Genomic DNA, 27,982 nt, shown 5'->3' on the forward strand with positions numbered 1-27,982 from the left:
TAAACAATACAATAATTTATTCTAGACTTTTAGTAGGATTTACTTCTATGGATAAACAAACTGAGCCAACACTGCAATCAGATTTCCCTTCATTTAGCTGCCTGCTTTTTACTAAGCCACTATTTTAATGAGTTTTCTTCCAAGCTATAAGGTTTCTGTTAACAGAAGAGAGATATTACTTTGGATTTCTGTCAAAATCAATACAGTGGTTTACTTGTCCTCCAACTGCATTGACACTATCTCTGGGACTCTATTTGCTTGGTACTTGTAAAAGAGGGACAGTATTCCCATGAATAGGGCCCCTGGGCCAAGCACAGCTTCCCGTGGAAGTGGAGACTTCTTATAGTTAAGTTGAATTTGGTCCAGCATCATTCTCATAGAAAAGCTCTGAACAATTTCTACTTTCTAATGGATATGTGAAAGGGAATATTTTCTTTCTGGCTGGGACTCCAAAACGCAGCTGCAAAAGACAGCTTGCTTTTATCCTACTCAGCTGGTATCCCACATAATGTGCCCTGACTTCTATGTCTCCTTCAGTTCAGTTAGGAGGCAGATATTTCCCACAACATTTTAGCAGTGAAAGATACAATTCCACCTACATCCATAATTTCAGTGCACCTGAAAATCGTTGGTTAAATAATTAGCCTTTGATGTGCATTCCAGAAAGACAGCTAATTAAAGCCTGTTTACACCACACTGTGCAATGCAGCCCATAGAGACCCAAGGTAGCTCAGGTATGAAGAAAAATAGAGCTGGACTAACCCACTCTGCACTGGCATCTCTGCAGAATCAAATTAATCAGAGAATAAAGTGCCTACAATTGTTAATAGGTAATAGTGACTGTAGGTGTTGCATGCAACATGAGCAGATTAAAAAAAAAAAAATCACAAGCGTTATTTCCAAGTCAGTTATTTTAGGCTCTTAAAATATCAGTGTTAGCGATGACATAATCCTGCTATAACCAAGTTACTGAGTACTCAATAAAGAGCTTTGAGATTCATGGAGAGAAGACTATTTCTTATTAAAAAGGACATTAATATCTTGTGAAGAAGAGATTTAAAAATACCAAATGTTGCATGAATGAAGCAGTCCACTTTTAGGCTGTGCACTGATGCTCAAATAGCTATGAAATGGCTAAAATATTCATGAATAGTTTGTGTGCAGCATGTAAAAAATAATCTGTAATTCTGCTTCTGAAAATGTATATGTACTCATATATTGACTTTTTTATCAATACTCAAAAGGGAATTTTCAAGAAAAGAGACTCCTTCAGTTGAGAGCACAGATACAAAAGAATAAACATATGCTGTATGTTAGGACTTCCTAGTCTTTTTGACATGCTCCAAGGAATACAACACTGAAAAAATAATGCTAGTTAAGCATTTTAAATTGTAATGTCATGAGAAGGGGAATTTTATTTTCTAGAGAGACAGCCTTCCTTTGACAGCTGAAATTAAAATAAGAAGACTGCCTTACATCAATGGAATCAAACTAGGGTAGGTTACCTGGGACTGCAGGTGCAAAACTGGTTACCAATTAAAAAAGTCAGACTCCCACAGAGCAATTATTAATGGCTTTCCATTAAACTGGGAGAGGACCTTTCACAAGATCATAAAATGCTCACTTGGACTATTTTATGCAATGTTTTTTGTGGATTATGCCATCAGCATACTCCTTTCAGTTGTAAAGGACAATAAGGTTGCCCCCCACCCCAGGACTCCTTTCTTCCAAGCTAAACAGTCCCAGCTCTCTCAGCAACTGCAGACTTTAACCCTAATGTGGAAAAAATCTCCGCTGCCTGTGACAAGTTCACTTCCCCAAACTCCTGGAATAAAGGGAGCCTTACTGAGATGGGTAGGTCTCATTTAAATTAAAAAGCAGATGGCACTGAGAAGGTTGAAAGAGTACTTTTTGATAAAATAGCTGGGGTACTTAAAGAATACCTAAAGAAATATAATACTTAAAAAAATACTTAGAAAAAGTAAGCAGTTTGTAATGACACACAATCTTTAGAAACCCATTTTGTCAAGTAAAAAGGTAGCACAGAAATCTGAAATCTCAGGTAACAGGGACAGTAATGATCACAGAATCCTATTTAAATGGAAGGCAGGGAAATGGAAAACCCAAGCACACATGCAAAATGACAAAGGCTAAAAATAATACGCAGTAACATTGAAATATCTTGTTTTAAAATAATAAGCTAACATAATTGGTAGGACAGTAGTGACATAATTGGATATAATATATGCTTTACCAGGTAGAAAAAAATACAGAAATAAGACGGTCATGCCAGTGGAGAAAAACATGCTCTATGCCATAGAAAGCTTAAGACAAATCAGATTAACAAGTTAATAGTGTTAATGAGCATTAAATGATCCTGTGGACTGAAATTCCAAGTCTAAGTAGTGGTGAGTACAGTTGCCAGAACTCCCAGAGTGACCATAAAGACAGAAAATGCAAGAACCATGAAATGGTAACAGAGATTAAACAACAAGTGCCAGGGAAAGAAGCACAGTAATAATGACATATTTTAGTCATCTCCTTGTAGCAGACTGCACAAATCTCACACAAAGATGTGATGGTTTTTACACAATGTACTTGTACCATGAAGCAGTCACACCAGAGATTCACACGAAAAAAACCAGTTTAGCAGTGCAGGAAACTTGATTTTAAAATACTTTTTTCTAAGGACACACATTTTAACAATGACCATAATGGGGTATAAAACTAATATTGTTGACAAAGCAAAGGAAGATATAAAAACATTTATGACAATGATTTCAATCTCAAAACAGGAGGGCTATATAAAGAAAAGACTTTTAAAAGGAACAGAAAGAGAGCACCAAAGGGTAAAGCCTTTTTCAAATGCAGGGGCACTTCAAAGACAAAATGTAGGAAAAAAAACTAATGCCTGCCAGCTAATAAAAGATGACTTTAAAGCAACCAGAAGGAAGTGAGCACAGCCAAATAGTAAGTAAAGAGAAACTATTAGAAATAAGAAACTATTCTTCAAAGAGTTGAAGTTGCATCGAGATGTGGAAAATACAAAGACCAAACTCCAGCAGACAAAGTAAACACAACACTAAGGCAGCCTGCCCCCAAAAGCAAGGGAAATCTCATAAGATATAAAAAATAACACTTGTACTTTGTCAAAACTGGCAGGGACAGAAAGTGTACCCGACAGCGTGCAGGCCAACAGACGATCAAGGACTGAAAAGAGCATCTGTGAGGGCTGTATTAAACACATGTTGGTTATGGTGGAGCTTGGGTAGACTCCTGTGCCAGAACCCTTCTTTATGGGCAACATGATGTCATTATCTACCTCAAAATGAAATGCCAGGAGACTAAAGAGTCAAATAAGTGGCAACAAAACACCAGGATCAGAGGCAGTCACCCAAGAGATCTAAAGTCAAACCACAGTGCAGATACTCTCACATAATATCACCTCAATATGACAGAAAAGGAATGTATCAAATACAATGCCGTCTTTCAAGAGACATTTCAGAGAAGATATGGAGAACTACAAATCAACCAGCCAGACATTTGTACGGTTAGAAGATTCAAGGAGTAGAAACTGCAATAAAGAAAATGAGTATGCACCTGGATGAGCATTTTATATTGCAGGAGAGCAGACACCACAATTTTCTCTACAGGTAAGTGACAATGACAAAAACTCCAGAATATTTCTGAGGTGACAATCCTGCGAATGAGCAAAGCTTAGCTGATCTTGGATACCTTTACAAAACCAAGTTAGGCTGAGTACAGGGTGCCTCAAAAACACTTAAAAAACCCTACAGGTCCTTACATGGTCAGTTGATGGAAAGTTATTAAAACACTGTCAAGAATAAATGGTTGGTTTGCACAGCACAGGAAAGCTGCTGGCGGATTCATGCTCAAGCCCATGACATTCAACATATTGATAAATGATCTGGAAAAATGCAGCAAGTAGCTTTGAGCAAGTTACTCACAGAACAAATTCACAGTGAGATTAACATGTAACCACTGTGTAAAGGTTTGCTCTCCATCTTAGGAGCAATACAGTGGAACTGGAAGAGATACAGAAGAGAGACAAGGACAGCCATAGGCATAAAAAGGCTGCAATGAGGAACGAGAAGATTGATCAGATCCATCCAGGTGGAAAAAAAAAGAGACTGAGAAGAAGCTATGGCAAAGATGTATAAAGTAAGAAATCACACTGAAATGGTGAAAAAGAAATGATTGCTCATTTTGTTTTCCAGCATAAGAAACTCGGGTATGTGAAGCCAAACTAGAAAGCTGTTCAGTTCCACAAGTTCAAAACAGAGATACTTCCTCACACAAGGAGCTAAGCTGCAGAGCTGCCTGAAAGTGATTGCTGTACAAAGAAAAATTATACAGGTTCAATAAGCAGGTGGAAAAGTTTGTCAAAAAAAAAAATCCATAAAACCCCCAACAAATTGTCTGAAAATTAATAAATACATAAGCATTGCCTGTGGTTCAACTTGGTTGAACAACTGCATATTGAAAAGAAGTATTTAGTAGTATATAAATATATATACTACTATATTTATATAATATTTATATAAATATAAAATATAATATAATATTTTATATAAGTATAAAATAGTATTACTATTTTCTTGCTTCCTTCTTCTACTCCTCGCTAGATACCCATCGCTAGCCACTTGTCTAATGGAATAAAGGGCTGGAAGGACCATCAGTCAATGAGAGCATGGATGTTCTCAGCTGTCGAAGCATCACAAGAAAAATGTACTTTTAAGAATAAATATTTACTGCACAAGAAGTAGACAAGAAAGACTAATTGCCAAAAAATACTTGGGGTTTTTTGTGATTAATATACAGGTTTCTCTATGAAAATGCATTTACTTTCAGGATTGTATCTATTATAAAGCGGTCTTTTTTTTTGGTGAAAGACATTGAGACAGCTGAGCTGTTTTGGATACATGATCTCATTTACTACCCTCGTCCTTCATTTACAGTCACTGCTTATCTACTTGCCAGCTATTGCAGATTAGTTTGAGACATCCTGCCTTAGCGCAATGGAGCTAAACAGAGTAATGGAGACCAGAAGTCTCAAGATCTGCAGCTTTTAAAAGAGAGGTTTATTCCTGTTCCTCTAATAAGTTATGACTCACTCTTGAAAAAGATGTATTGCCTGGGTTTATGCCTATCAATTTTACTTGCATTTTTATACTTGGTGTTTTCTGAGAAGATATTTATTATAGCCTTCCAAATGGAAAAAAAGAGTATTGAAAATGTTAATAGAAAACTTTCTGACAACTTAAAGGAGTGTTTAAAGTTTTTAACAGATCTTCTACTGAGCCAGAATATCATGCTCACTTACTGCATCTTCTACTTGAACTTCAGCTTCTCAGTGCTGGTTCCTGATGTTTAAATTGCCTGTATCTCAGACTTTTCATAGTTCCATTGTCAGTGTATCCAGATCATTATCTATCGAACATTTCTAGAAAGCTGAATGATAGCTGCACAGTTGCCAGTGTTACAAGGTTTAAAAATACGTTTTTATGCTCACTTTTAATACAACTTTCAAGACAGTTGCTATACAGTGATGACATAACCAATAGAAGTAGTTTTGAGTAGACTTACTAGCTTTATCTTTCTCCAAATGAAACTTTTAAAATAAAAAAACCCAAATGAAATACTATGTGCCTACAGGCACTTTTTACCAGTAACTATTTTACACACACAAAAATATTACATTTAATTTCAACCCACAAAATGTTACATTTCCCAGAACAAAATCTAATCTGTCTATTCAGATCTTGAATGGAAGCTCCTACATGTATCTGTCAAGTTCTAATATCAAAATTACAGTCAAGTAAGTTAAAATTATGCTATGAAACTAGATATCCATTTCTCAATATTGCCATTTTGCTTAAATTCCACATCCTAACACCTTAGTGAAAAGTACCTACTAGCTAAAACTATGTAAGAGAAAAACTCTGTCATTAATATATTTCAATTTTTAACATTTACGAAAAAGCTTCTAATAAAACTCAAGTACAAAGAAAAATAGAATGAGGGATAGTCTCTGATGTTAGGCATTTTCTTCCACTGCAAAACTTAGCTACCACAGATGTTAGCAACAAAGTCACAATAACCTGCATCACAAAATGCAGTAAATGAATTCAGGCATGCATAAAGCCCTAATGAAATTAAGGATACTTGTTTAGGAAGGTGATTTTTGAGGCAAAACAGTTTGCAAGAAGTAGTATTTTGAATGTAAATATGAATAATGAAAGATGCAAATCTCTTGTGCAAAAAGTTGAGTGTTGTGACATCTCAAGTTAACACAGGAAGTATCAGATCTTGTATAATAAACTGAATTTCAAGTATATAAAGGATACTTCATCTGAACAAGTACTTGCAATCAAACTTAAAACAGAAATAAAAGCTTACAATGAAACACAGGAAAAATATTAACCATTGTTATACGTGATTATGTGGCAGCTTTGTTCTTTCAAATGTGTGCAAAAGAATGTTTAGAATTTTCTTACAATTCATAAGAAATCTGCTTGAACCTCAAGCTTCCCCAATATTCATATATTTTATTTTTCAACTGCCACTATTTACAAGGGAAAATGTTATTCAAGATAAGAAAGCAGTTACAACACTGACCACCAACACAATTCTTTGGGTCTGTCTTTCCCAAGACTATTTTAGTAATATATTCCCATTCTCTGCAAATCTGATTCATTCAGTTTGTATGAAGAGGCAACCATTGAAGAACCTGACAATTCAGTAAGGCTTCCTTATGGTTTGGAGAGAGTCAGAATCACATGAAAGAATCTATTTGCATAACAGATCTACAGCTAGTCATGTGAGAGGTCTGAAATTTTGATTTGTGTTTTCTACACTTGATGCAACTAACAGAAGGATTAATTAAGAGGGGCTTGCTAGGGGATCATACACTGGATTACAGTTCAAAAGGGAACTACAAAATGAGTCTTCCCAAATAATCTGTGATTATTTGTGATTATACTATGATCTCTATTCATATGTATTCTTATACAAAAGCCTTTTCCCATTTTAGTAATTCTAATAAAAATAAATAGCAATTAAATGAAAAGCATTTTACAGAAGTTATAGTCCTATTAACTGTTCTATCAAGACCATCATAATTTGTCCAGCCTGGGTATGATAAAGATGGAGGTGAATTCCACTGTTAAGGACTTACCATAGGTTGCAAATGTTCGTCTTTGTTGTTCAAACATGAAATCGTTGATGTGAGCTGGTTCTGCATATCCAGAAAGCATGTTTCTAGGTGCAGCCATTTGCTGAGTCCTAAATGGGTTTTCTGGTCCAAACTTCATCAAAAATGTTAAAACAAAGTGGAGCAGAATTAGTAATTTGTTATTTTTGTGTATTTATTTTTTCAGAAAAAAAAAACCCCACAGAAAAAAAGAGAACTCTCCTTCAAAAATGGTAATTCAAAATCAACTTTATTCAATTCAAAATTCAACTTTAAATTTCTTTGTGACTACTGAATAAGCTTCTTTGTCTGTTACTTCACATGGTAATCATTCAGTTGCTCTGAATAGCTGATTTCAGGATTGAACTTTCTAGCCTGTATTACTAGCACAGAGCTCAGGTTGATACTAACTACTTGACAGAACCAACACATACTCTCGTTCAGTATGGGACCAGTACAAGCATTCAGAAGACAAAACCCAAGGCTGTCCCACTTTAGGTTTCCCTAACTAAAATATTTACACACAGCAGCACTGAAGCAAGTTAAAAACGGTAGTTTTGTTCGTACACGTCATGGCTTTGATATGTTGCAAGCTTGCTGTGAAAAGGCCAATTTATGTGGTTCCTCAAAAGGTTTTCTAAACATAAAGCACAACTAATGTAGAAATTTGAGACTGATGCAGTATTTGTCTACCTAGAAGGCTAAGCCCTGGTCAAAGAGAAGACAAATTGTAAAAAGAAGTTAAATATGGAAAAAAGTTAAACGCTTGAACAGCTATTTTTATCTTTCAGATAGCCTGTCAGTTATAACAAAATGGAAAGTGGTTCACATGGCACCAGGCAGTCTAAATTCAGTCTTAAAAGGTTTTTCAATATACAAATTTAGCATAGCTCAAGTTACTAAAATTCTTAATACTGATATGAATAATTAAACTGAAAGTACTTTGATTTTAATGTTAAATCCTCCTCTTAAAAGTCTTATATCTGCAAGTCTTACAAATGTTAATTCTGCCCTAATGAGCACAATGAGTAAATAGCAAAAATGTGAAAATAGTAAAGGACCACTTCAGTGCAGTTCATGTTTAACTCAACATCTTTATAATGCTATTTTCCCAGCTTAATTTTTAATTTTCATAGCTATAATTCTGATAAACATTTTAAGACTCTTCTTAGAAGAGCTTTATGCAGAATATTAAAATTCAAGCACTAAAAATACCAACACTCTTGTTTAGAATCTATTTTCTAGTTTTCCCAAACTATATTCCAAAATGCAGCAAACATTCGAAGAAGCTGTCTTACAGGAAATTCACACAAAATTTATACAACCTCTGCCCTTTAAGCCAAAGGCATTTCTGCTCTAAAAACCAACATTGTTTCTTACCTCAGGTGCAAACATAGTTTCGTAAGTGGGATTGTACTGAACTTCCTTGATAGCAGGATCAAGGTGGACTCCTGTTTCCACATCTTCCTGAAATAAAACAGACATATTAATAACCCATTTTTCACACACAGACATTTAAATATATGATATCACCTTCATTCAGACCAAATGAGGGCTGTAGTTCAAGATGACACTTTCAGCACTATGAAAGACGAAGAGCACCTTGGCCAAAGTTTCTATTTTTAAAAAATACTGATTGCAAAATCAGTGTCAGGTGGTCACTGAGAAACTCGTCTAAAATACTTGAAGATTTTTGCATATGAATAATTATTTCTTTTTATTTAAAGATTTTATGCACATGTTTTAAAAACAGCATCAAGACTGAAGGAAAGCTTTCATTTTTTAGGATGTTTGAAAACCAGACTTGTAAAGAAGAACCAATTAAAATGGTCACAAATTCAATTTAAAGGAATAAAAGCTAGAACTCTACAAAAGGTAGAAGGCCGAAATCACAAATAATTATTCTGAAAGACGTTTGCAAGGAAAAAAAATTACATATCAACATTACATACAAGTGTTAAGCATAACAATTTTCACAGAATGCAATAATCTCTTATTTCCAAAAGGTACATTTTCATACTGAAAGGTATAAATGTAATTCAGCTTTAGTACTTAAACACATTTGCAAGTCTGTAGTGACAAAAATTTAATTTGATAGATGAAGGGACAAAAAAAGGGATTAACCAAAACAATAACTTCAAGCAACTCACAGGAGAAAATTCAGAAGGGCACATGCAGCTGAAATAGAAGACAGAGAAGAAAGAAAATGGCTGACAAAGTAGCAGTGCCCAAAAAGACCTGGTTTCAGAGCTTTATGAAGGTTCTTTCACATCCACAGAACCCCTCCCCTCATTAAGACCTCAGTTAATGAACAAGAATGTTATTTTTCAAATTATTACTGCAATTGTTTCCTGTATTTTTATTCTAGAAAAATAGTAATTGAAAAGGACTCGGGATGTGCTAGTATACTGACAAAATCCATAGTAATCATACTGAAAAAGCTATCTTAGCATCATTACTTAGTCAGTGCTTACCTAGAACAGGATCCCAAAGCATTTGTGACTTACAAAAAGAAAGTGGCACAACAAGAATCAAATTTTAGCAGTTGCTTCATTAATAGAAAACTATCCCAAATAAACTTAATCTTGCTTTGTATGATAGTATCTTGAAAGAGCAAAATGGCACATTCTTAACCTGTTTAATATTATTAGCTATTCTCTGACATGCTACACCCAGACGCTTTTTTTCTCCCCAATTTAACAGCAGGTCAATTACAAATTTGCTCGTGCATACAAGATTTAAAAGATTTTAAAACCTGATTTTCTATAACACAGAAAAGAAAAAACAATACCTAAAGATCTCTGGCTTGTTACCTGATTGTATTTGATTAAAACTGCTCAACAAAGGAAAATAAAAGCACATTAAAACACTCCAAACAAAAGAAAAAACAAAACAAAACAAAACAGAAAAAAAGATATCTGCAATCCCATTAATTGTTTTTCTACTAAGGATACTGTCTTAGTAGAATTGTTAAGTCCAACCAGAAATCTTTACTCTCACCATGTTATCAATTATTTTAACAGGCAGGTCCAGCCATTGCACTGATCTTGCCTGAACCCTCAGCACTACCAGTTCTCACCCTGACCTCATTTTTCTCATCACGCAACCTTTCCGATTCACTGGGCTTGGATGTCAACAACTACTGCTACATTCACAGCCCCGACTTTCATACACCATGAACTTGCCTGCAAACAGCACAGTAGGCCTAATCCTGTCATTCAGCAAAAAATCCACACATCCCCAGTTAGAACAGGAGTGTACCAAAACCACTTCCTAACCTGTGTCACCTACAAACTTGCACTTCCTTTTACTGCTCCATGTTGTGAGGACATTTTCCACATTTCAAGTCACATCATATAGCTTACTCTTCCAGCTACACCTCACATCTTGTCCATGAAACTCAACATTTGAGAAAATAAAAATTAATATAATTGATAATAAAGCAAAATTTATCTGATCAATGATTACTTGATCAGCTTACTTGAAATTAGGACAGTTTTTCCCCCTGCTCTTTAATTTGAAAAAGCAAAAAAATCCAGGTTTGCAAAAATGCCAAGAATTTTTCAGTTCTGCTATTTTTCCTCCTCTTTTCTTCCTGTGAAGTTCTATTATATGCTGCTTGGTAATTGAGAAAAGAAACAGATTGTGCCATAAAAGCTGATCTTCTGCTGGATGATTATAGCAATTCTGGTTCTACTTCGCTGCTGGTGGAACAGTGCTGAGTCACTTGAAAGCCACACAATATGTTCACTCCTAGACCACCATAGGCACATTCTTTCTGTGTGAAAACCACTGAGCCTTGAAATTGAAGCACATGTTATATTTATCAGAGCTACACTCCTCAAGACCTCCAGTCTTATTCACTTTTACATACATTAGGGCATCAAATGACAATCTCATAACATGCTACGGAAGCACATAATGGTTATCTCTTCATTATGTCATTTTGCTTTAAACTAGGAAATAATTTGAATGTGGTCCAACTACCCACTTTACTTTCTCAGTATTTTTAAAAAATGAAATAGTGATAGGAATATAAAGTATTGACAGAACATATTGCCAAATGTCAGTCCATAGCAAGAGTTCAAATTGCAGCAGACAAATTATCCTTCGGTCAGCACTGGTAAGTGCCATTTTGTACAGCATTACGAGACTCTAGTAGGTAGCAGAAACATTAAAAATATTAACCTAGCCCATCATTCATTTCATCAATTGCCAAGCTATCTGCATTGGGGTATTTTGGTTGTGGCTTTATGATTTTTTTTTTTTTGGATGAGAGGAAAGAACTCATTGGCAACCTCTGCACATGGTGAAGATCTCTGGGTACAGCTGCGTGCATCGCCAGAAGACCATTTCAGCAGAACTCATCTTTCTAGGACCCAGAAAGCAAGAAAAGGTAATACAGGTCTCACAACACTGTCCCTTTATGCTGACATCAGCCTTAACTGCATGCATTCCAGATGCATTTGCCATAGCTCCAGCTAACAGTGAAGGGATCAGAGGAGAAGCAGTCTGACAGAGCTGTGACTGAGATAAGCTAATCTAAGAGATCGCCTCTCTGCTATGCTGTAGCTTTTCCTTTGGTCACAGGAATGATTTATCTAAAAGCCTAAGGTGAGCATTCCATCCATTATATGCCAAGTGTGACACAAGTGGCTCTGTGGGATAGGAGATGATCAGTAGTTAAGCTGAAAGAGGGGGGCATCTGTGATTTCAGTGAAGGGCTAAGTATTACCCTAGATTACTCCCACTCTCAAAGGCACAGGAACCATAAAAGGGGGGGGGGGGGGTATGTCAAAAAGCTCTTAAACAGATAGTGTTCCTCCAGAGAAAGAGAAACGTTCAGAGAAAGTTCAGCTATATGACTGGCAGAGGAGCAGCTGCTGTTTGCTACAACTCAGAAATAGTATTAACATGGGCTTTATGGCATGCTGGAATATCATTAAAGGGCTGTACACCCCATATAACCTTGTACGGAAAAATTAAGGTTTTAGGAAGTTATGTTTTACTGAATATGGCTATCTTGAAAAACATAATAGGAAGAAGCTGTAAACTCTGTGTCACCTCTTTGCTTTTCTCAGCACTAGTAACAAGCACCCAACTGAAATACAGTGGCTAATTGGGCACCACATGTCAGGTAAGACACATGCGACTGAAAAGTGTTCAAAAGAAAAAAAAACAACCATGATAGAAGGCCTAAGAAAATACAACCTGAATAGAAAAATTGAGCAACCTAATTCAGCAGGGAAGAGATTCAGATTATACAACTTCACAGAAATAAGGACAACAAAAAACTGAAAATGCTTTCTCCATAGATCTACTGAAATTTGGTAGACAGGTTGAATGAATCCCTGTCCAGAGAGATGCAAGAATCACTGCTGATACAAGGCAAAAAGAGGCAGATGATGTCATTTCACCAAACTACTTACTGCGCTGATTGTGTTGTTTTGGGTATTTTTAATAGATGCGATGCCTACTTGCAATATCAGGTTGCTTTTTTAGTTGAGATGATTTGATGAGGTAAAAAAAATCTTTTAATAGTTAAATGTTGTCCTTTTGCACTTTTTGTTTAAAAAAACACAATCACATTATTATAGGGGAATGGCACACGGGGCTGTAGTCTGGAGTATTAGCATTGCCTAAGGACTCTGTCTTGAGACAGAAAGAAGCTTTTGATGCTAAGTGTAGACAAGGGGGTGCTTCATTGGAACTCCCCAGAGATCAGCGAATGTCTGGTTCCTTCTGAGGCACGCTCCTTCAGTCCTACCATAAAGCTTGGCCACTTTAAAGCACAAGAAAGAGGAAAGGAAATAGAAGGTATTTTGGACTATAAATACAGTAAATCAGATTAACTTTCCACCTTAAACAAGTTCCTTAAACATGCCACAGTCCTCTTTTTTCTTCCAAAAATCTCCTACCCAAATGCCATAGAACAATAGTGTTACTTTCTATGAAAATCACTTGATTTATAGAATAAAAAAAATGTTAAAAAAAGCTTGCTAGAAGTTTCTTTGTGTGCACACAAAACATTCCTTGAATTAAACAGCAGCAAAATCCCTGTAACAGACAACAAAGCAAAGCCTTAAATAAAAAGACCAAGGTGCACCGTGTACTGCAACACTGGATGGTAATTCTGCTAATTTCCTTAGAAAGAATATAACGTGGCTTATGTTTTCTAGCTTCATCTCATGCAAGCAGAGAGTTTTGATGTCTACATGTTGGGAGTTTATTTATTTTTTTTTCTGGACATTTCAGATAATAAACCTACAACATTACATTTCCCCAGGTAAAGTCATTACTAGTTAGTCAAATAGCTAAAAAAGGCAGGCTGCTTTGCATAACATTTAATTAGTTTTAATTATCCATCACTTTAAAATGCGGTAAATTAAGACCGCATCCCATGAGCCACTCAGACTTAAGCAGTTTGTCACCAATTCTTGCCTAAACCACTTGGGCTGTCAAATGCACATTATCTCATTCTGAAGATTTACAAATTTATTACCAAGAGATAATTCATTTGCAGTGAAGCTCCAACATTAACACATGGCTGTTATCAGCTTTTACTCTTTCTACCCATTCATGCACGCCTAACAGTAAATGACCGTTTCACTAACTTCAACAGAATAAAAACAAACCAGCAAGAAAAGCATACGCTAAATGGTTCTGTTGAACTAGGCCAGACTCCCAGCATCTTGCCGGGTGAGGAGTTCTAGATGTCTACTCTCTACAAGATATTTTGTGTCAAAGAAACCTGGAAACCCCACCATGTCAGAGAAGACAAACATTCCTAACAAGTAACACTTCCCAAGTCTACTAATGTTCAATCACTGCTACAGAATTGTCACATGTCACTTTGTATCTTTCTTCTCTCCATAGCTGGCAGGATTAGGTTTTAAAGAAACAGTAAGAACTGTGACTGAAGTCTATTTCCTCCCCTTATGTTAAACTTTTCTGGAAACCTGAATAGTGCCAAAGGTAAACTAGATTCAAAGGGAACTGACACTTCCAATCCCTTCTCACATTAAAGGCAGCACAGATCCTCCAGCTCCTGTACTGGGCTGGGGCAGCTTAGTTATTTTAAGCCAGTTAAATGTCCTCTCCTCAAAACTACCGAAGGGCATACTGTAGAGAAGTATCATAAAATCTTTTCCTCATCTGAGTCTTACTCTGGACACAGATCAAACAATAACTGTTTTCTCAAAAGCAAAGCTTACAGCCACAATGTTTCCTGTAAAGTGATTTCTTCACAGAAAGTGCAATTTCCAGAATTTCCTTCTACATTTATAATTAGAAAGTGAAGGTAAAACTGTCAGGAATGTTAGGGTGATTTGTTCATAGAAGTAGGGAAACTAATTATAATTGGGTTTGACAATAGCCTGATTGTTGGCAACTGGGCTCCCTTCCCTTTCTTGAAGAGCCTCTATTTACAACACTGTCATGCTTACCTACTACTTGATGATGTATTTGGAGACAGAAAATATCTTGATTAACCTGTCCACTGTTCCCACAAAAGAAAACATCTGCCTTATGGAAACTTGGCATCTAGGGGAGAGTAAGAGCAGAGCAAAGGTATATGATGATACTTCTGCATTCTCCCAACAGCCAAATGTTTTCAGGTCTTGGTGAGACTTGAGGAAATCCATGTATTTTTCCTCATCCTTCAATGGATCTCTTCCAAGTACTTGTCCAGACTCTCCTTGTAACAATGCAAAATTCTTCAACACACAGGACTTCTTGGCATGACAGTAAGCCCTACTAGACATTGCATGAAGAGTTGCATCCTTTTATTTGCTTTGAACCTAACTCCTACTAGACAGCTTATGCTTGTGCAATGGAAGAGGCAGTGAGTATTTAACTCCCTCTCTGTGCCATTTAATGATTTTGTAGGTGTCTATCCTACTTTACACTTCAGCTGTCTCTTTTGGTCATCTCAATACTTCCTCATACAGAAGCAGAACCATTCTTCAGCCCTGCTGTCCCTCTCTGAATGCCCTGCAGTTACAACCTACCTATTTCTGCATGCAGGGACCAGAAGCACAAACTTTCATCCTCTGTTGTCTTCCCTCAAGTGATTTTAGTGGTGCTAAAAACAGTAACAGAAGCACATAACTTTCATCCAGTGGGCTTTCCAGTTTAGAATGAGAGTAGAAGTATTACTGGATTGGAGTCACCAATAATTATTGCTGTTATCTACTAAGAGCAATTTAACATCATGATAAGCAACAGGCCTACTTCAAGAAGCAGACTGTAAGTAGTGTGTAATAAAACCCAGCCCCTCAAACTTTGAAAACACATTTGCTAACCATTAGTACCATGCCCAATTACAGAATAATAATTTTCACAGAAATGTGACTTTATGTAACTGTGATGTACTTTGAAACGAGAACTCGGCGGACTTCTATAGAAAAAATGAAATACATATTGGAGTAACATATTAGGGCTATATTTGATATGCACACTTTCGTAGCCCAAATGCTGTCAGCTGAATGTGCTAACAATGACACCTGTTATCAAAGATTGAGGACTCATTCCTGTTTAAATCATACATAAATCTAAGGTCTATGCCAGCTAATAGGCCAAAATTTTGAACCAGAAACAGGTAAAAGTGTTAGAATGCAGAAAACCAACCATTTAAGGTTTGCACTCTCAACTGCCAAAAATGCAAGCTATGGTTTATATTCATTGTATGACTAACCCTTCTAACCTCCCTTCTTACTATCAGCTTTTGTTACCCATTCCTGGTTCTTTGTGCAATAAATATCTATGCACTTAAGAGTACTTGATCTTTATTCATATCAAAACAACATCTCCACAAGTGAAGTGATTTTAATGAATTGTAACTTTGCTTTCCTACTTTATCAGCTTCCTGTTTTTCCAGGCCTGTACTTAGAGAGGACTTGTGACTTACACCCAAAACACCACATCTTTCACATCTGTTCAGTAAGGGCTTTCTAATTATAAAGAATCAGGGTAAATTCCTGAGGAGTGTCTGGCAAGCTTCCACTGCTGACTAGTGGGACACTTGTCATTCTTAGACATGGAAGCTGTTGAGAACATGTTGCATGTGAGACCTGCAGTTATTTCTTGAACCCTGGAAGTCCAAAAAGAAAGCATTATATAATTCTACAAAGAAACGATCTGCTGTTACTCAGAGTAGGTTGTGGTGCTAAAAGAAGCTCCAGTATTGCTGTGTTCTGAAAGTCTCAGCTTGAAATTGTTGCTATTTGCAGTTACATGCACCTCATCTATATTCACAAGTAAATGTTACAGACAACATTATAATCAAACACCTTGATATTGAAAAGCCTCACACCCTTTTAATCTTAGCATACTGTATGAGGCAGTTCTAGATGTGCTTGCTGGCAGATACTCCTTCCAGAGCATAGCCTGGCAAACAGCTTTAAACTGAATGCACTGATGACACCTAACTTTTATCCAGCTGCTTGTTTCTGCACTGATACTGGAGATTCATCTCCACCAGCACAGCACTTGCACAAACCAGATCAAGGAATGGATCCAAGGACAAACAACTTCACCAATGTTTTGTTTTTTCCAAAATTCAGATCAGTTCCCTGACGTCAGTCCCTGAGCAACTACAAAAACCTTCATGCTGGCATGGCAAAGGGAAAACCTGTTGCTACAGGCCTAAGGGTGGCGGAAAGCACATCCAGTGCTACTTGCCACTTATCACTAACACTCAGGAAATATTATAGATGTTAATCAGCATTTATTTTGAAATGTGCACAAGATAGCCTGCTGGATGCTGCAACTTGAGAAGCCAGATTTCCAAGCTTCTAAGAGACAAACAAATATAGTAACTATATGCAATACAACATCTACACAAAAATATGATAAACTGTGATAGAATATGAATTAACTAATGACAACAAAATGAAAGAGTCCATCCACCTCTTGGTCACTAGGCAAGAAACTTTTCTGAGCATGCGTCAGCAGGACAGTAACAATGACAATTATCACAGCAAGATGCCTGCTTTTAATTAGAAATTTGTTGCCTGCACAAAAAATCCCAAAGCTAAACCAGCAGCCTCACCCCTTCCCTTTCTGGTATCACAAAGTGAGCCAATGTGATACTGAAAATGGAAAATGAAGTAATAGCGATATGGACAAATATACAGCAATAACGAAATAGAATCACCAACCATCTCTCAGGCTGCCCTTTAGAACAGGATTCAGTTGCAATCACGTACTAATTTACCCCACCACCTGGGAAAAACACCCAGAAAAACACCTTATACTGGGAACAGCAAACAAGTATCCAAGGTACTGTAATCAAGGCACGCTTTGAGATGGAACTAACACGCTTTAATAAACTTAACCCCCGCAGCCGGAATCCACGGGAGCTCCCCGATACACGCTCTCCCCTCCACAGCTCCAACCCCCACGCCTCACGGCAAGGCAGGGCAGGGCCAAGGAGGCAACGCACCCCCTTTCGCCCCGCTTCCCCAGCCTGGGGCTGCTCCAGGGTTGTCCCCAGCATTGTCCCAAGGCCGGTGGTGCGGACACAACGCCGGGCAGGCGGGAGGCCTGGGCCCTGGAGAGTTGCCTACCTTCACGGCTACTTCCGGGGCCGCATCGACGGCCAGGGCCGGGGGCGCGGCGGGCGGCGCCCGGAGGTGCAGCACGGCATCGCGGCTGGCAAGCACGGCGGCTGAGCGCTGGGAGCCGCCCTCAGTCTCGGGCTCCGAGTCGGGCTCCGAGTCAGAGCCGCCGTAGGAGGCGAGCGCGGCGATCGCCGCCGACATCTTGGCGCGGGGGATGACGGGACGGGCAGGTCCTGGCAGCTCCGCAAGGCTCGAGGCGTCCCTTCCCCCGCAGAACGAGCGGGCTGGGGCTGCGTTTTCAAATTGTGTCTCGTTAAAACATAAAACACACTCTAAAGGATAAATTGTGGTCTGTTACGGGATATACGGGCATTTGATGGTGGAACATTCAACTTGGCTGTTGATGGTGCTTAGCCTTTCAGGACACCATAACAGAACTACAAGCTCCAGCATGCAACGCGGAGCCGCGCTTGGAAGTTTCCCCCCTGCGCTCGCCTGCACTTTGCGTGGCTGCAGGAGAAAATATTCGACAGCCCCGGAGAGCTCCCAGGCGCCTACTTCTTCCCGCACACAAATCGTCTTCGCCGTCTTTGCGGCAGAGGGCAGAGAAGCAGGGAGCCCGACCCTGCAAGACCCCTAGTTGTCACCCCCAGGCTCCCACCGCCGCGGTCCCGCGCCGTGCCCCGGGGAGCCGCGCCCCCTCACGCTGATTGGCCGCAGTCGTACCCGGCTTCGGTACGTCACAGCGGCGGGGCCCCGCCCCGCCCGCGCTGGGGAGAGGGAGCCCGGCGGGCCGGACTGTACCACCTGCTCGCCCGCGGGGTGGGGGGCGGCGGCGCATGGACCAGCCCGAGCATCAGGCGGTGGGGGGGGGCGGCCGGGTTCGGCCGCCGGGTAAACAGCGCTTCCCCCCCGCTCCCTCCCGCCCGGCTCGGCGCGCCAGGAGAGGCCCCGCCCCCCGCGCGCGCACACACGCGCACACACACAGAGACACGCGCGCGCTGCCCGGTGTCTATTGTGAAGCCGCCGGGGACGCTCCGCGCCCGCCGCCGCCCCCCGAAACACGGAGCAGCCAGCTGGGAATGGCCGGCGCCGCCTGAACTTCCAGCGCCCCGGCGGCCGCGGAGGGAGGGGCTGAGGGTGAGGGCGAGCGGCGTGAAGGTGCGCGGCGAGGGCAGGCGAGTAAGTGCCCCCCACTCCCGTACCTTCCTTTCCCTCGCGGTCCCTGCGGCGGACGGGAGGGACCGGCCCCCGCTCCCCATCGCCGGCGGGATTGCGGGACGCGCCTACCCCACAAAGGGACCGGCGCTCGCCAGGTGTTGGTCCCCTCCCCTTTGTCCGCGCCCGCGCGGGGGGCGGCGGCGGGAGCGAGTGATGGAGGGAAGGAGGGAAGCACACCGCGGAGCCGCTTTCCCCCGTCTCCCCGCCGCCCCCGCAGGCAGGGGCATGAGGGGGGCGTGTTGCGAGGAGGCGGAGGAGGGGAGGGGGCCGCACTTGTGCAGGAGCACGGCGCTTCCCTCTCCTTCTCCCGCTCCCGGCCGCCCCGTGTGCCCGCGGCCGGCGCGGCGGCGGGATCGGCCGGCGGGGAAGGTGCGGCGGAGCGGGGCCGGGGTCAGCGCGCGGGCGGGCGGGGGGCGGCGGGGTGACGTCACCGCCGCCAGGTGCGGGGAGAGGCCCCCGCTCCCCCCCCGCCCCCTCCCGGCCGTCCCCGCCGCGGGGACCGGGGCTGGCGAGGGCAGAGGTGCGGGCGGGCGGCGGGACTGCCGGTCGGAGCGCAGGGGGATTCGGACCGATTCCAGGGCAGAGCTGCCCGCTGGAACACTGCTACCATTGTTAGGAGGGCTTGGAGATCGCGGGGGATGGCCGGGAGCGAGGAGAAGCACGTAGGTTCCAACTTCTCTCAGCCCGCTCCCGAACGCCCGCGGACAGGAGAAATGGGAAGTACGGAACGCCGGCCAAGGGCTGGCTGTAGCGCCAGGTGTGAGCATTGCACGCTCTTGCACCTGGAGCGGTGCAGGGCCGTGACTTCCCTTCGAGCTGCATGTGCTTTCAGAATTTAAGTGAGCACACAGTGACATCTAATTGTGACACAGTGGCATTTAATCTGATTAAATGCTCTACTTTGAATTTTCCACCCTTTTTCAGCAGTCATGGTTTGAAACATTTGTTTTCTTAGCTTGAGAAGGTATCACTTGGTTTCATTTGTTTCTTAAAAAAGGGTAGAATAAACGTAGAGGGCATATGTTGATAGCGTGGAGTGGAGCAAGGTGCTGCATTAAGGTCTGTTCTGTTTAGACACAGGGCTGCTAGAATCAGGATTTTAGGTGAAAGTCCCAGACATTTCAACACCAAGACCTTTTGTTTGCATCTCCAACAGCTGAAATATACCGCATTGAACTAGCATTTTGTATGGTAATGAGCTGACTTTTTAGTCTTAAATCTATGGATGAAGAATCCATAAGTAAGGAAAGCTATATGATGCTTCACATGAATCACTGGTTATTACTATCAAAAGTGATTCTTCCACCGCATTTGATTGGTTTATTGGCAGTAATTATTAACTGATTCCATATGACTGCATTCCTTTTTCTCTTGGCATGCAGATGGTGGGTATTGTCTGAAGTTGAAAAGTGTGCTTCCTGAAAAGTGAAAAATTTCAGGGACTGTCTGTGCAACCAGTTTGTGTGGAGAACTGTGTTGAAAATCATTAAAGTAGTTCTGCCTTGTTATCCTTGAATTTTAAGTGTTTGATTCACAAAGCTTTGGTAGTTGACTTACGTAGCTTCAACTATGTTGTGTCCAAGCATCCGAGTTTGCTTGCCAGTGGAGTGTAATCATCTGGGATGCTAGATACTCTTGTTATAGAACCTACAAAAACCACTTACTGGTTTTAATCAGCTGCCTTTCTGGTACCAGCAGTAGTAGGTAAGCAAATACATAAGGAGGTGTTCAGGGCAATACTGTTGCTTAAATAGTACCAAAGATTAATTTTCAGCAAGCAAGCCAATGTCACTTCTGGATATGAAAATCCGATTTAAACATGCTTTAAACGTGTAGATGGCTAATGTACGCCATGAACTAAAATCTGGTTTTGTCAAAAAAGCTGAGGAGTTGCTGCTGGTCATTTGTGTTGAGCTAATATACTGGCTAATCTTGACTATCAACTGCATATTTGTAATTTCAAGAAGAGGTTGATCAGTATAAAACAAACTGAAAGAATGATACAGCATTTCTAAAAAGCTCTGCTCATTGATCACTGTATGCTGTATGTTCCCTTTTAACTGAGTTCCACAAAATGTGTTATGTTCTGCATTGGATGCTGCTGGTTCTGAGGCAGACTGAAGTAGTGGGTGGAAGGCGTTTTGGGTTGCTTGGCTTTGCTTTCCATCCAGCTTTTTCAGTGCTGCTTTTCCTTGCCGACACTTTGCTTCTCTTGCTTTAATTTTCCAAAGGAAGGTAAAACTGTCTCCCTTTGTACAGCACTTTTACATATCAAGAGGGCCTTTTAACACCTATTCGTTATTACTCCCAGCCATAAATACTATATCAAGTATTTCCATGTCTTTTCCCCTGGTAAAAGGAAAGAGGAAGGAGTATTGTAAAAGAGTGGTTCCTTGAACAGTAGAAGCCTGGCTTTTACCTTTTTTCCTTCTATTTTTTTTTGTGTGTGGGTTTGTCCAGGTTTTTTTTTTTTTTTTTTAATCTTGAGCGTGGTTGTAAGCTCTAATGGATTTTTTTATTTAGTACAGTCTCATCCTTTTGTGGATCATCTTATGTCCGACAGGGTGTTAATGCATTCTGAATCTTTCCCCTTGGTCAGGACAATCACAGCATCTTGATTTCATGAACTTAGCATTTTGTTGGTATCTTTGAGAATTCTACACCTCTGACAAATTTGGTTGGATTCAGCCAGCCAGTTTCCAAGTGGAGGAACACCCATCAAACACCCCTCAACACTTCCTGTTTGAGACTGATTTGCTTCTCAGTTTGGGGTACAATATATTAAATTTTAACTTAACATTTCACAAATTTTCTTTCACATCAGTTTTTTTCTTCTCAATAGCTGATCATGAAATCTGCTTCCCTCTGCTTTTAATGTATTCTATCCTACTTTCTTTTCCCTTTACTTGCTCTCTCATAGTTCTTTTTTTGTTGCTTTCCATGAAGGATCTGCTTTATCTCACACCCTTGTGCTTTGGGCTGGTTTTTCTTCCCCGCAGAAAGTGATGCATATAATCCTGCTTATTCTGTTTTTTTCTCTATGTTTTTTAATGCTCTTAAGTTGATATCAGCCCACTTGCATATATGCTCACTTCTCATCCACCAAGATCTGTAAGTCTGCAGTTTGGAGGAAAGGGAAAAAAAAAAAAAAGCATGATACTTATCAGACAGAGGATTGAACTAAAAGATGAAGTTCTATTGTCTGTGGGAAATACAGCATTTGAAAGAAAACGAGTTTTTTTTCCTTTGTTCATATGCTTTTGGCTGCTGAAAAAAGGTATCATGATGCAAGTCTTATCAGGTTACTCCTACTGCATTCGGATTGGGCCCTTTTATAAGCACCTGCTTGTGTGTCTGATGCATCTCAGTGTACTCTAATTTAGCTGCTTGGAGACTGAAGCACATTTTATAACTCGCGCTCTGCTATTTCTACCACCTTGGAGCCTCTGACTGCTGCAAGGGTGATAATACCTCTTTTCTAGTTTTTGTTATTTTGGACTATGTCCCGGATTCTGAAAGATACCAAGGCACCAGATTGCAAAAAGAGTTCTCTGTTCCAGTACATCTGTGAGTCAGTCTCTTTAAATTTTCTGGAAGGGATCTTGAGGTTGTCTGACACAGATTACATGCTATATATTTCATGTTTACAAGGTGTGGTTTCAAAGAAAGAAGGATATGGGATAAGACTGGAACAACTTAGACTGTTGTACTTCAGATGACTTTGCAAACTAAATAATTTTTGTTGCAGAGCCACCTCTTCCCTAGAGGATGGAAGGGAAGCTTCTTCAAACTACTCAGCTACATGTGCAGGGCTGTGAACTGCATCTTACAGCACAAGCTGAATGAGTACAGTGTTGGAGAAGCAGCAAAACTAATTATAGACTTCTGGGAATATAAACTTAATTAACATAATTACAAATTTATATTGGTTTTCTTAATTCTCTGAATTTTTTTTTTAATCAGTTAAAGGACAAAATGTCATCAAAAGTGTATACGTTTCTGAAAATGTGTCTATTTTTGGGAGAAGCTAGATTGACAGCTTGCTTATACTTGCTTATATATTATAATCTGTTGGTGTAATAAATTACCTTATACATTCAAAGAACTACAGAATAACAAACAAATGTAGTTACACTTTAGCAAAGCACTTGAAAAGGAGCAGAAATAATGGATAATTTTCAATGAGTTTATACCTTTTTGTTGGTTGACTTCAGTTAGATGCTATGGTTGCAGGCTGAATTTAGTCTTCTGACAGCTGATTCCATACTGAAGTAAAATATTATAAATGCCCTAGAAATATGACATTTAAAACTTATTAGAAAACAGGAGTCTATTCTAAAGCCAGGTGTAAGTTTTTGGCATATAATAAAAGGCATAAAATTCTGTTTAAGTGTTTTTTAATAGCTAAGGCTTTTGTACTGTCTTTTCTCCTTTTTTTCTGCTCTGTGGTAAGCTGTATTCATTTTCTGCAAGTATTAATAGAGTGTCTGTTCTCTATTTGTCTCTTGTTTTCATAAATTTGAAAAACAGATTTGGTACGATATTGGTCAATAGATCTTAAGTTACTAAAGGAGAGTTTCCAGCACATACTTTGCAGATGGTCTCATAAAATTTATGCAGGGAACAGGTATAAGAAATCATTAGGTGCTCTTAATGAAAAATATGCACATGTAATTCTCATCCTTTACAATCAAAACTGCCTGTAGATAGAAGTATGTGATCACAACAAAGACTGATGGTAGGCTCAGCAGTACTAGCTGAAATCACTGAAATAACTGAAATCACAAGTAGTTGGTACTGCTTCTGCAATGACAAATGTGCCTCACTAATCTACCAGGGGCTTTGTTTGCAGTAGTAGCATAGTGGATTAAATTTTAATATAGTTCTAATTTGCATACATTTTTAAAAGGTGTAATTGAAGGTTCTTCACACCAGGCTAATTAAATGAAAAAGCCATGATATAACAGGTAAAATATTTTCATGGATCATAAAAATCTCTGAGAGAAATTAACAGAAACATTAATAACTTACAAGATTAAGTACAATTAATAATTAATAACTTACAAGAGATTTAATTTTTTCTCTTAAATATTCAGCAAGAGCTGTCCAATATCTTTCATTAGTCATCTGTAGAATTTGTTTCATAAAGCAGAATTATTTACTAAGGATTTAAAACAATTTAACCAAATTCACAAATATTGGAAAGGTCACCTGAGAAGTCTTAAGCAAGATTTGTGAAAGGACAGCAGGATGACATGTAAAACTGCTTGTTGGTATATGCAAACCAGTGTGTTCTAGAAGCAGAAAATAGGTTTCCATTTATATGTTTGAAGAGTTTCTAAAGTTACAGTATTAATATAACAAAAAATTTGAGCATTATTATGGTTTGATAAGGTGCCATTATCCAAATTATAGCTGTAATCAGAAGTGGGTAAAAAAACAGAGAAGGAATTGCTATTGTATACAAATTCATTAATTCTTATCCACTATTCAAAGTGCATTATTAACTGTCAATTAGTTTAAAAGAGATAAATCACAGCATTGTAGGGAGTTTGATATGATGCATATGGCAGAGTCTTTCAAGGTAATTAAAAGATAGGAATTATTTACCGAAGGAAATGAAAGAAAGTGAGGAGTGGTCTATTAAATACATGTGAATTTAAGCTCTCCAATAGCAGAGGTAAAAGCAAAAAACCCTTCAATCAGTAAAAAGCAATTTATTGAAGCCATACATTTTTTGTGAGAAGGGAACTGAGTCTTTCTTTGTATCCGCTAAATGTACCTATGTTTCTCTTGATATATGTATTTATCTGTATATCTGTCTATCATTCACTGTTAGATTATTTCTCTTGAACACACAGAACCAGCTTAAACTCCTTGCTTTACTTGCTTCAAACCAATAATTTGAACTTTGTTCTTTCTCATCAGAGGTGACTGCTCAAATAAATTAATATTCATTGCAGTGAGGTATTCTCAGTTTTCTGTACCTAAAATCAGTGTTGTAATTTCTGGGTTTTGGAGTAATATTCTAGCTGGTTTATATAATTAACTATCTTACACAAAACGAAGCAGTCCAACACAGATGGATACCAAGTAAAACTCCTGCATCAATAGATTGAATATGGAAATGACTTGTGGCATGAGGATGGGAAGTTTGAAAAACTATGAATGAAAATTGATGTATGAAGGGAAGCTTTATTAGACTGGTCTAGCAAGTCTATGAGGACCTTTTTTGGGTGTGGAGTCTTCTTTCAGAGTAACTCTTTTCCCTGGTATCTGCACTGCATAGAAAACTGAAAGTGATTGCCACTAAGATACTTTACTGGTCATATTTATGCTTAATACTATATTGAAGTGGCTTGTCCAGCAGCTCCCAGTTGCCAATTCTGATGTAATGGCTATGGAGTGGCCAAAATTAGAGTTGTTAGATATATTTCTCTGACATGCCACTGTTCATGGTTTAAGAATCTCTTATCTTCCCAGCACATTCAGGTTCACACAGATTGTCTGACAGATCAGCTGTACCAGATAGGTGGCTTTCTACAAAAAGTTCTTACTATCATAAAACAAAACTGCACCCTCTGTCATGATTTTGAAGCAAGCCTTCAAGTAATTAAAAAAAAAAAAAGGGAAAATCACAGTAATTTATAACTTGATAATATGTGTGAACTTAAGTAGTTCAACCAGCACTTGTAAAAGTGGCATGCAGAGTCAGCTTTTCAGTAAAAAAAGGAAATGCTTAACTTGTTAAATCTTGTTCAGCCACTAGCCACTGAATGTCTGTGCAGAAATGCTTAGAGAGGTCTTTTAACTCTCAACTGGTTCTGCCTTTTGTTGATATTAAAGGAGAAGGCTGTGTTTGCCAACCTTTCCCAACTGTGCAGTTGTGAAACTTACCAAGCTTGAGAAGACAACTGAAAATACAAGTTGAGTTTGTCATAGGTGCTGTTTCTTTGGAAGCCTCTTTTCAGGAAGAAGAGCTTTACAAAAATTGTCTAATATCTGGGGGAGGAAATTTCACTTCTATGCCACCCAGCTATCCGGTATGGCAAATGTTGGTCTCTGCTGGTAATACAGGACAGTGGTATTTGTTACATCTTAATACGCCTGAGCAAACTGCTCTGGCTGATCCTGTTTTGGGCAATCTTGAATGTCCTATGATTAAATGATCTTCACAGTAGGAGGAAAAACGATCTTACAGTTAATTCAGGAGAAATGATAGGTGGCTTAGTTTGCTGTAGTGATGGTAATGAAAGTTTCTGGGATTGCAGTTTGATCTGAATTTGCCCTTGTGAAAAAGGATCAAACCCTATACAACACATACGTGGTGTTGCAGGGCCCTACACTGTAGCTGAGGAATGGCATTACGTGGCAGAATACATACACGTATCAGTCATATGCAGAGTGAACTGAGGTTACTCCACAGTCTTGAAGATTCAAGACTTGTGCCACAGAAGCTTCCACTGTGGCACCCACTGGAAGCAGTGCTGTGTCCCCAGGCAAGACAACAGGATGCATTCTGTGGCTCTGACTAGCATGAGTGGTGTACAAAAAGAAAAAAAAAATTTAAAAAAAAATCCCTGAGTTAAAAAGAAGTTAACAGTTTTTGTTTCCCATGGAAATGAACTTCAAGCAAATCTGCCTTCAGCAAGTTCCATACTACAGGGAGAGATTCTGTACAATTCAGTCCAAAAATAATATATTGTCTACTAGTTATGATGTTTCCAGTAATGGAAGTCAGATATTAGGAATTATCTGTGTCTAGTCAATTTAGATAGACTTTTATCCATTCTACTTCTAACTATAAAGAATTTATTTCTTTGTCTAGAAAATGGAAGAAGTTTTATTAGCAAGGAGAAATATTTTTGTTTATACTACTGGTCTAAAAGAGGTCCAGTTCTTGTGGGAGGAGAATTAGACCTCTCTTCCATGCCTGTCACTACTCAGCTGGTCAACACATTATTTTATTCTGGCCTGACAAGTGAAGTTACCTGACTTTAAGCTCTGGACAGGTTTGTATTCCTCCTATATGGTTATCTGTCCTATCTGCAGGAGAGTTCAGAGTAGTGCTTCAAGTCTTTTCAAGTACTGGCAGTATTCATAAAAAAATTGATAGTGGTGATATTACATTGAAAGGGAAAAAAAACCAATTGAGGTAGATGGGATTGATTCTTAAGATCTATCATAGTTCATAGATTCTTAAAGCTCTAACATATTTATAGGCTGTCTTCCAGAAAACTATAGGTTCCTCATAAGTTTACTATCTGTTTATTCATTAGAGACCTGATTAGTGTTGCCAAAAGTTCAAAACCTGTGGATAGTTCCTTTGAGTATCTGATGATTTGCTTAGTACAGAGTAACATCTAACATTTGGAATGACCTTCTCATGGTGGATTGCTGTGGCCCAATGATGGGACATCTTAATAAATGTATGTAAATTTGTAACCTAAAATTTTTATTAATTCTGAACTTCTGTCAGCTTCTGACACCATGCTCTCTGCCTAGATATTGGAGAGCTTCCATGGGAAATAGCTGCTTAATGATCAGTGTTGTCCTAAAGCAATACTTAGTAAGAAGTAAGTTACTGGTAACTTACTGGTAGAGAAAAATCCTTGTTACTTTTAATATTTTCAGTCTCTTGCCCTGTCACATAAAACAGCCCCTTAATTTTATCTTTCGTTGTTCCTGGGAATACATTGAAAAGCAAAGCCATTTGTATACAGAAACAATCTAAATGGGTTATCTTCTGTGTCTGAGTGTTTTCAGAGCTGTAAGTGCTTTCCAGTAGCTTGGTGGTTACATATGGGGCACTGGCTACCAAGGCTGATTTTTGAGCCTGAATGTGGTAAGAAGTAAGTGTTTCAGATTTTTGCAATCCTAAACCATATGCTGATTATAGATATTCTAGTCCATCCTTGATTGTAATGAGCCTCTTTACTGATCATAATTTTTTTATTTGAAACTGTGTCATTACAAAAAGAGTCTT

General features: G+C 39.2%; 2 protein-coding genes across 3 annotated transcripts in view; one reads left to right on the top strand and one right to left on the bottom strand.

Moving 5' to 3' along the window:
- The window catches only part of CDC40 (cell division cycle 40), a 38,878-nt gene extending 19,780 nt beyond the window's left edge, over nucleotides 1-19,098 (bottom strand). Inside the window, exons 1-4 of the mRNA XM_005518270.2 lie at nucleotides 18,981-19,098; nucleotides 17,782-18,065; nucleotides 8,594-8,680; nucleotides 7,199-7,328 (exon numbers count right to left, since the gene is read on the bottom strand). Of these exons, the coding sequence (XP_005518327.1) occupies nucleotides 7,199-7,328; nucleotides 8,594-8,680; nucleotides 17,782-17,976 (412 nt within the window). The 5' untranslated portion in view covers nucleotides 17,977-18,065; nucleotides 18,981-19,098. The remainder of the gene's footprint in view (nucleotides 1-7,198; nucleotides 7,329-8,593; nucleotides 8,681-17,781; nucleotides 18,066-18,980) is intronic.
- The window catches only part of WASF1 (WASP family member 1), an 87,789-nt gene continuing 78,439 nt past the window's right edge, over nucleotides 18,633-27,982 (top strand). The window contains exon 1 of one of the 2 annotated variants that reach the window (XM_005518269.2): nucleotides 18,633-18,957. The gene's annotated coding sequence lies outside the window, so the exon portion shown is untranslated. The remainder of the gene's footprint in view (nucleotides 18,958-27,982) is intronic. The other variant, XM_088053453.1, reaches the window with a different exon arrangement.

This window comes from Pseudopodoces humilis, chromosome 3, assembly GCF_049639895.1.
Source record: "Pseudopodoces humilis isolate 2021_Gansu_Grassland_sample_001 chromosome 3, ASM4963989v1, whole genome shotgun sequence".
In the NCBI taxonomy this organism is placed as follows: Eukaryota; Metazoa; Chordata; class Aves; order Passeriformes; family Paridae; genus Pseudopodoces; species Pseudopodoces humilis.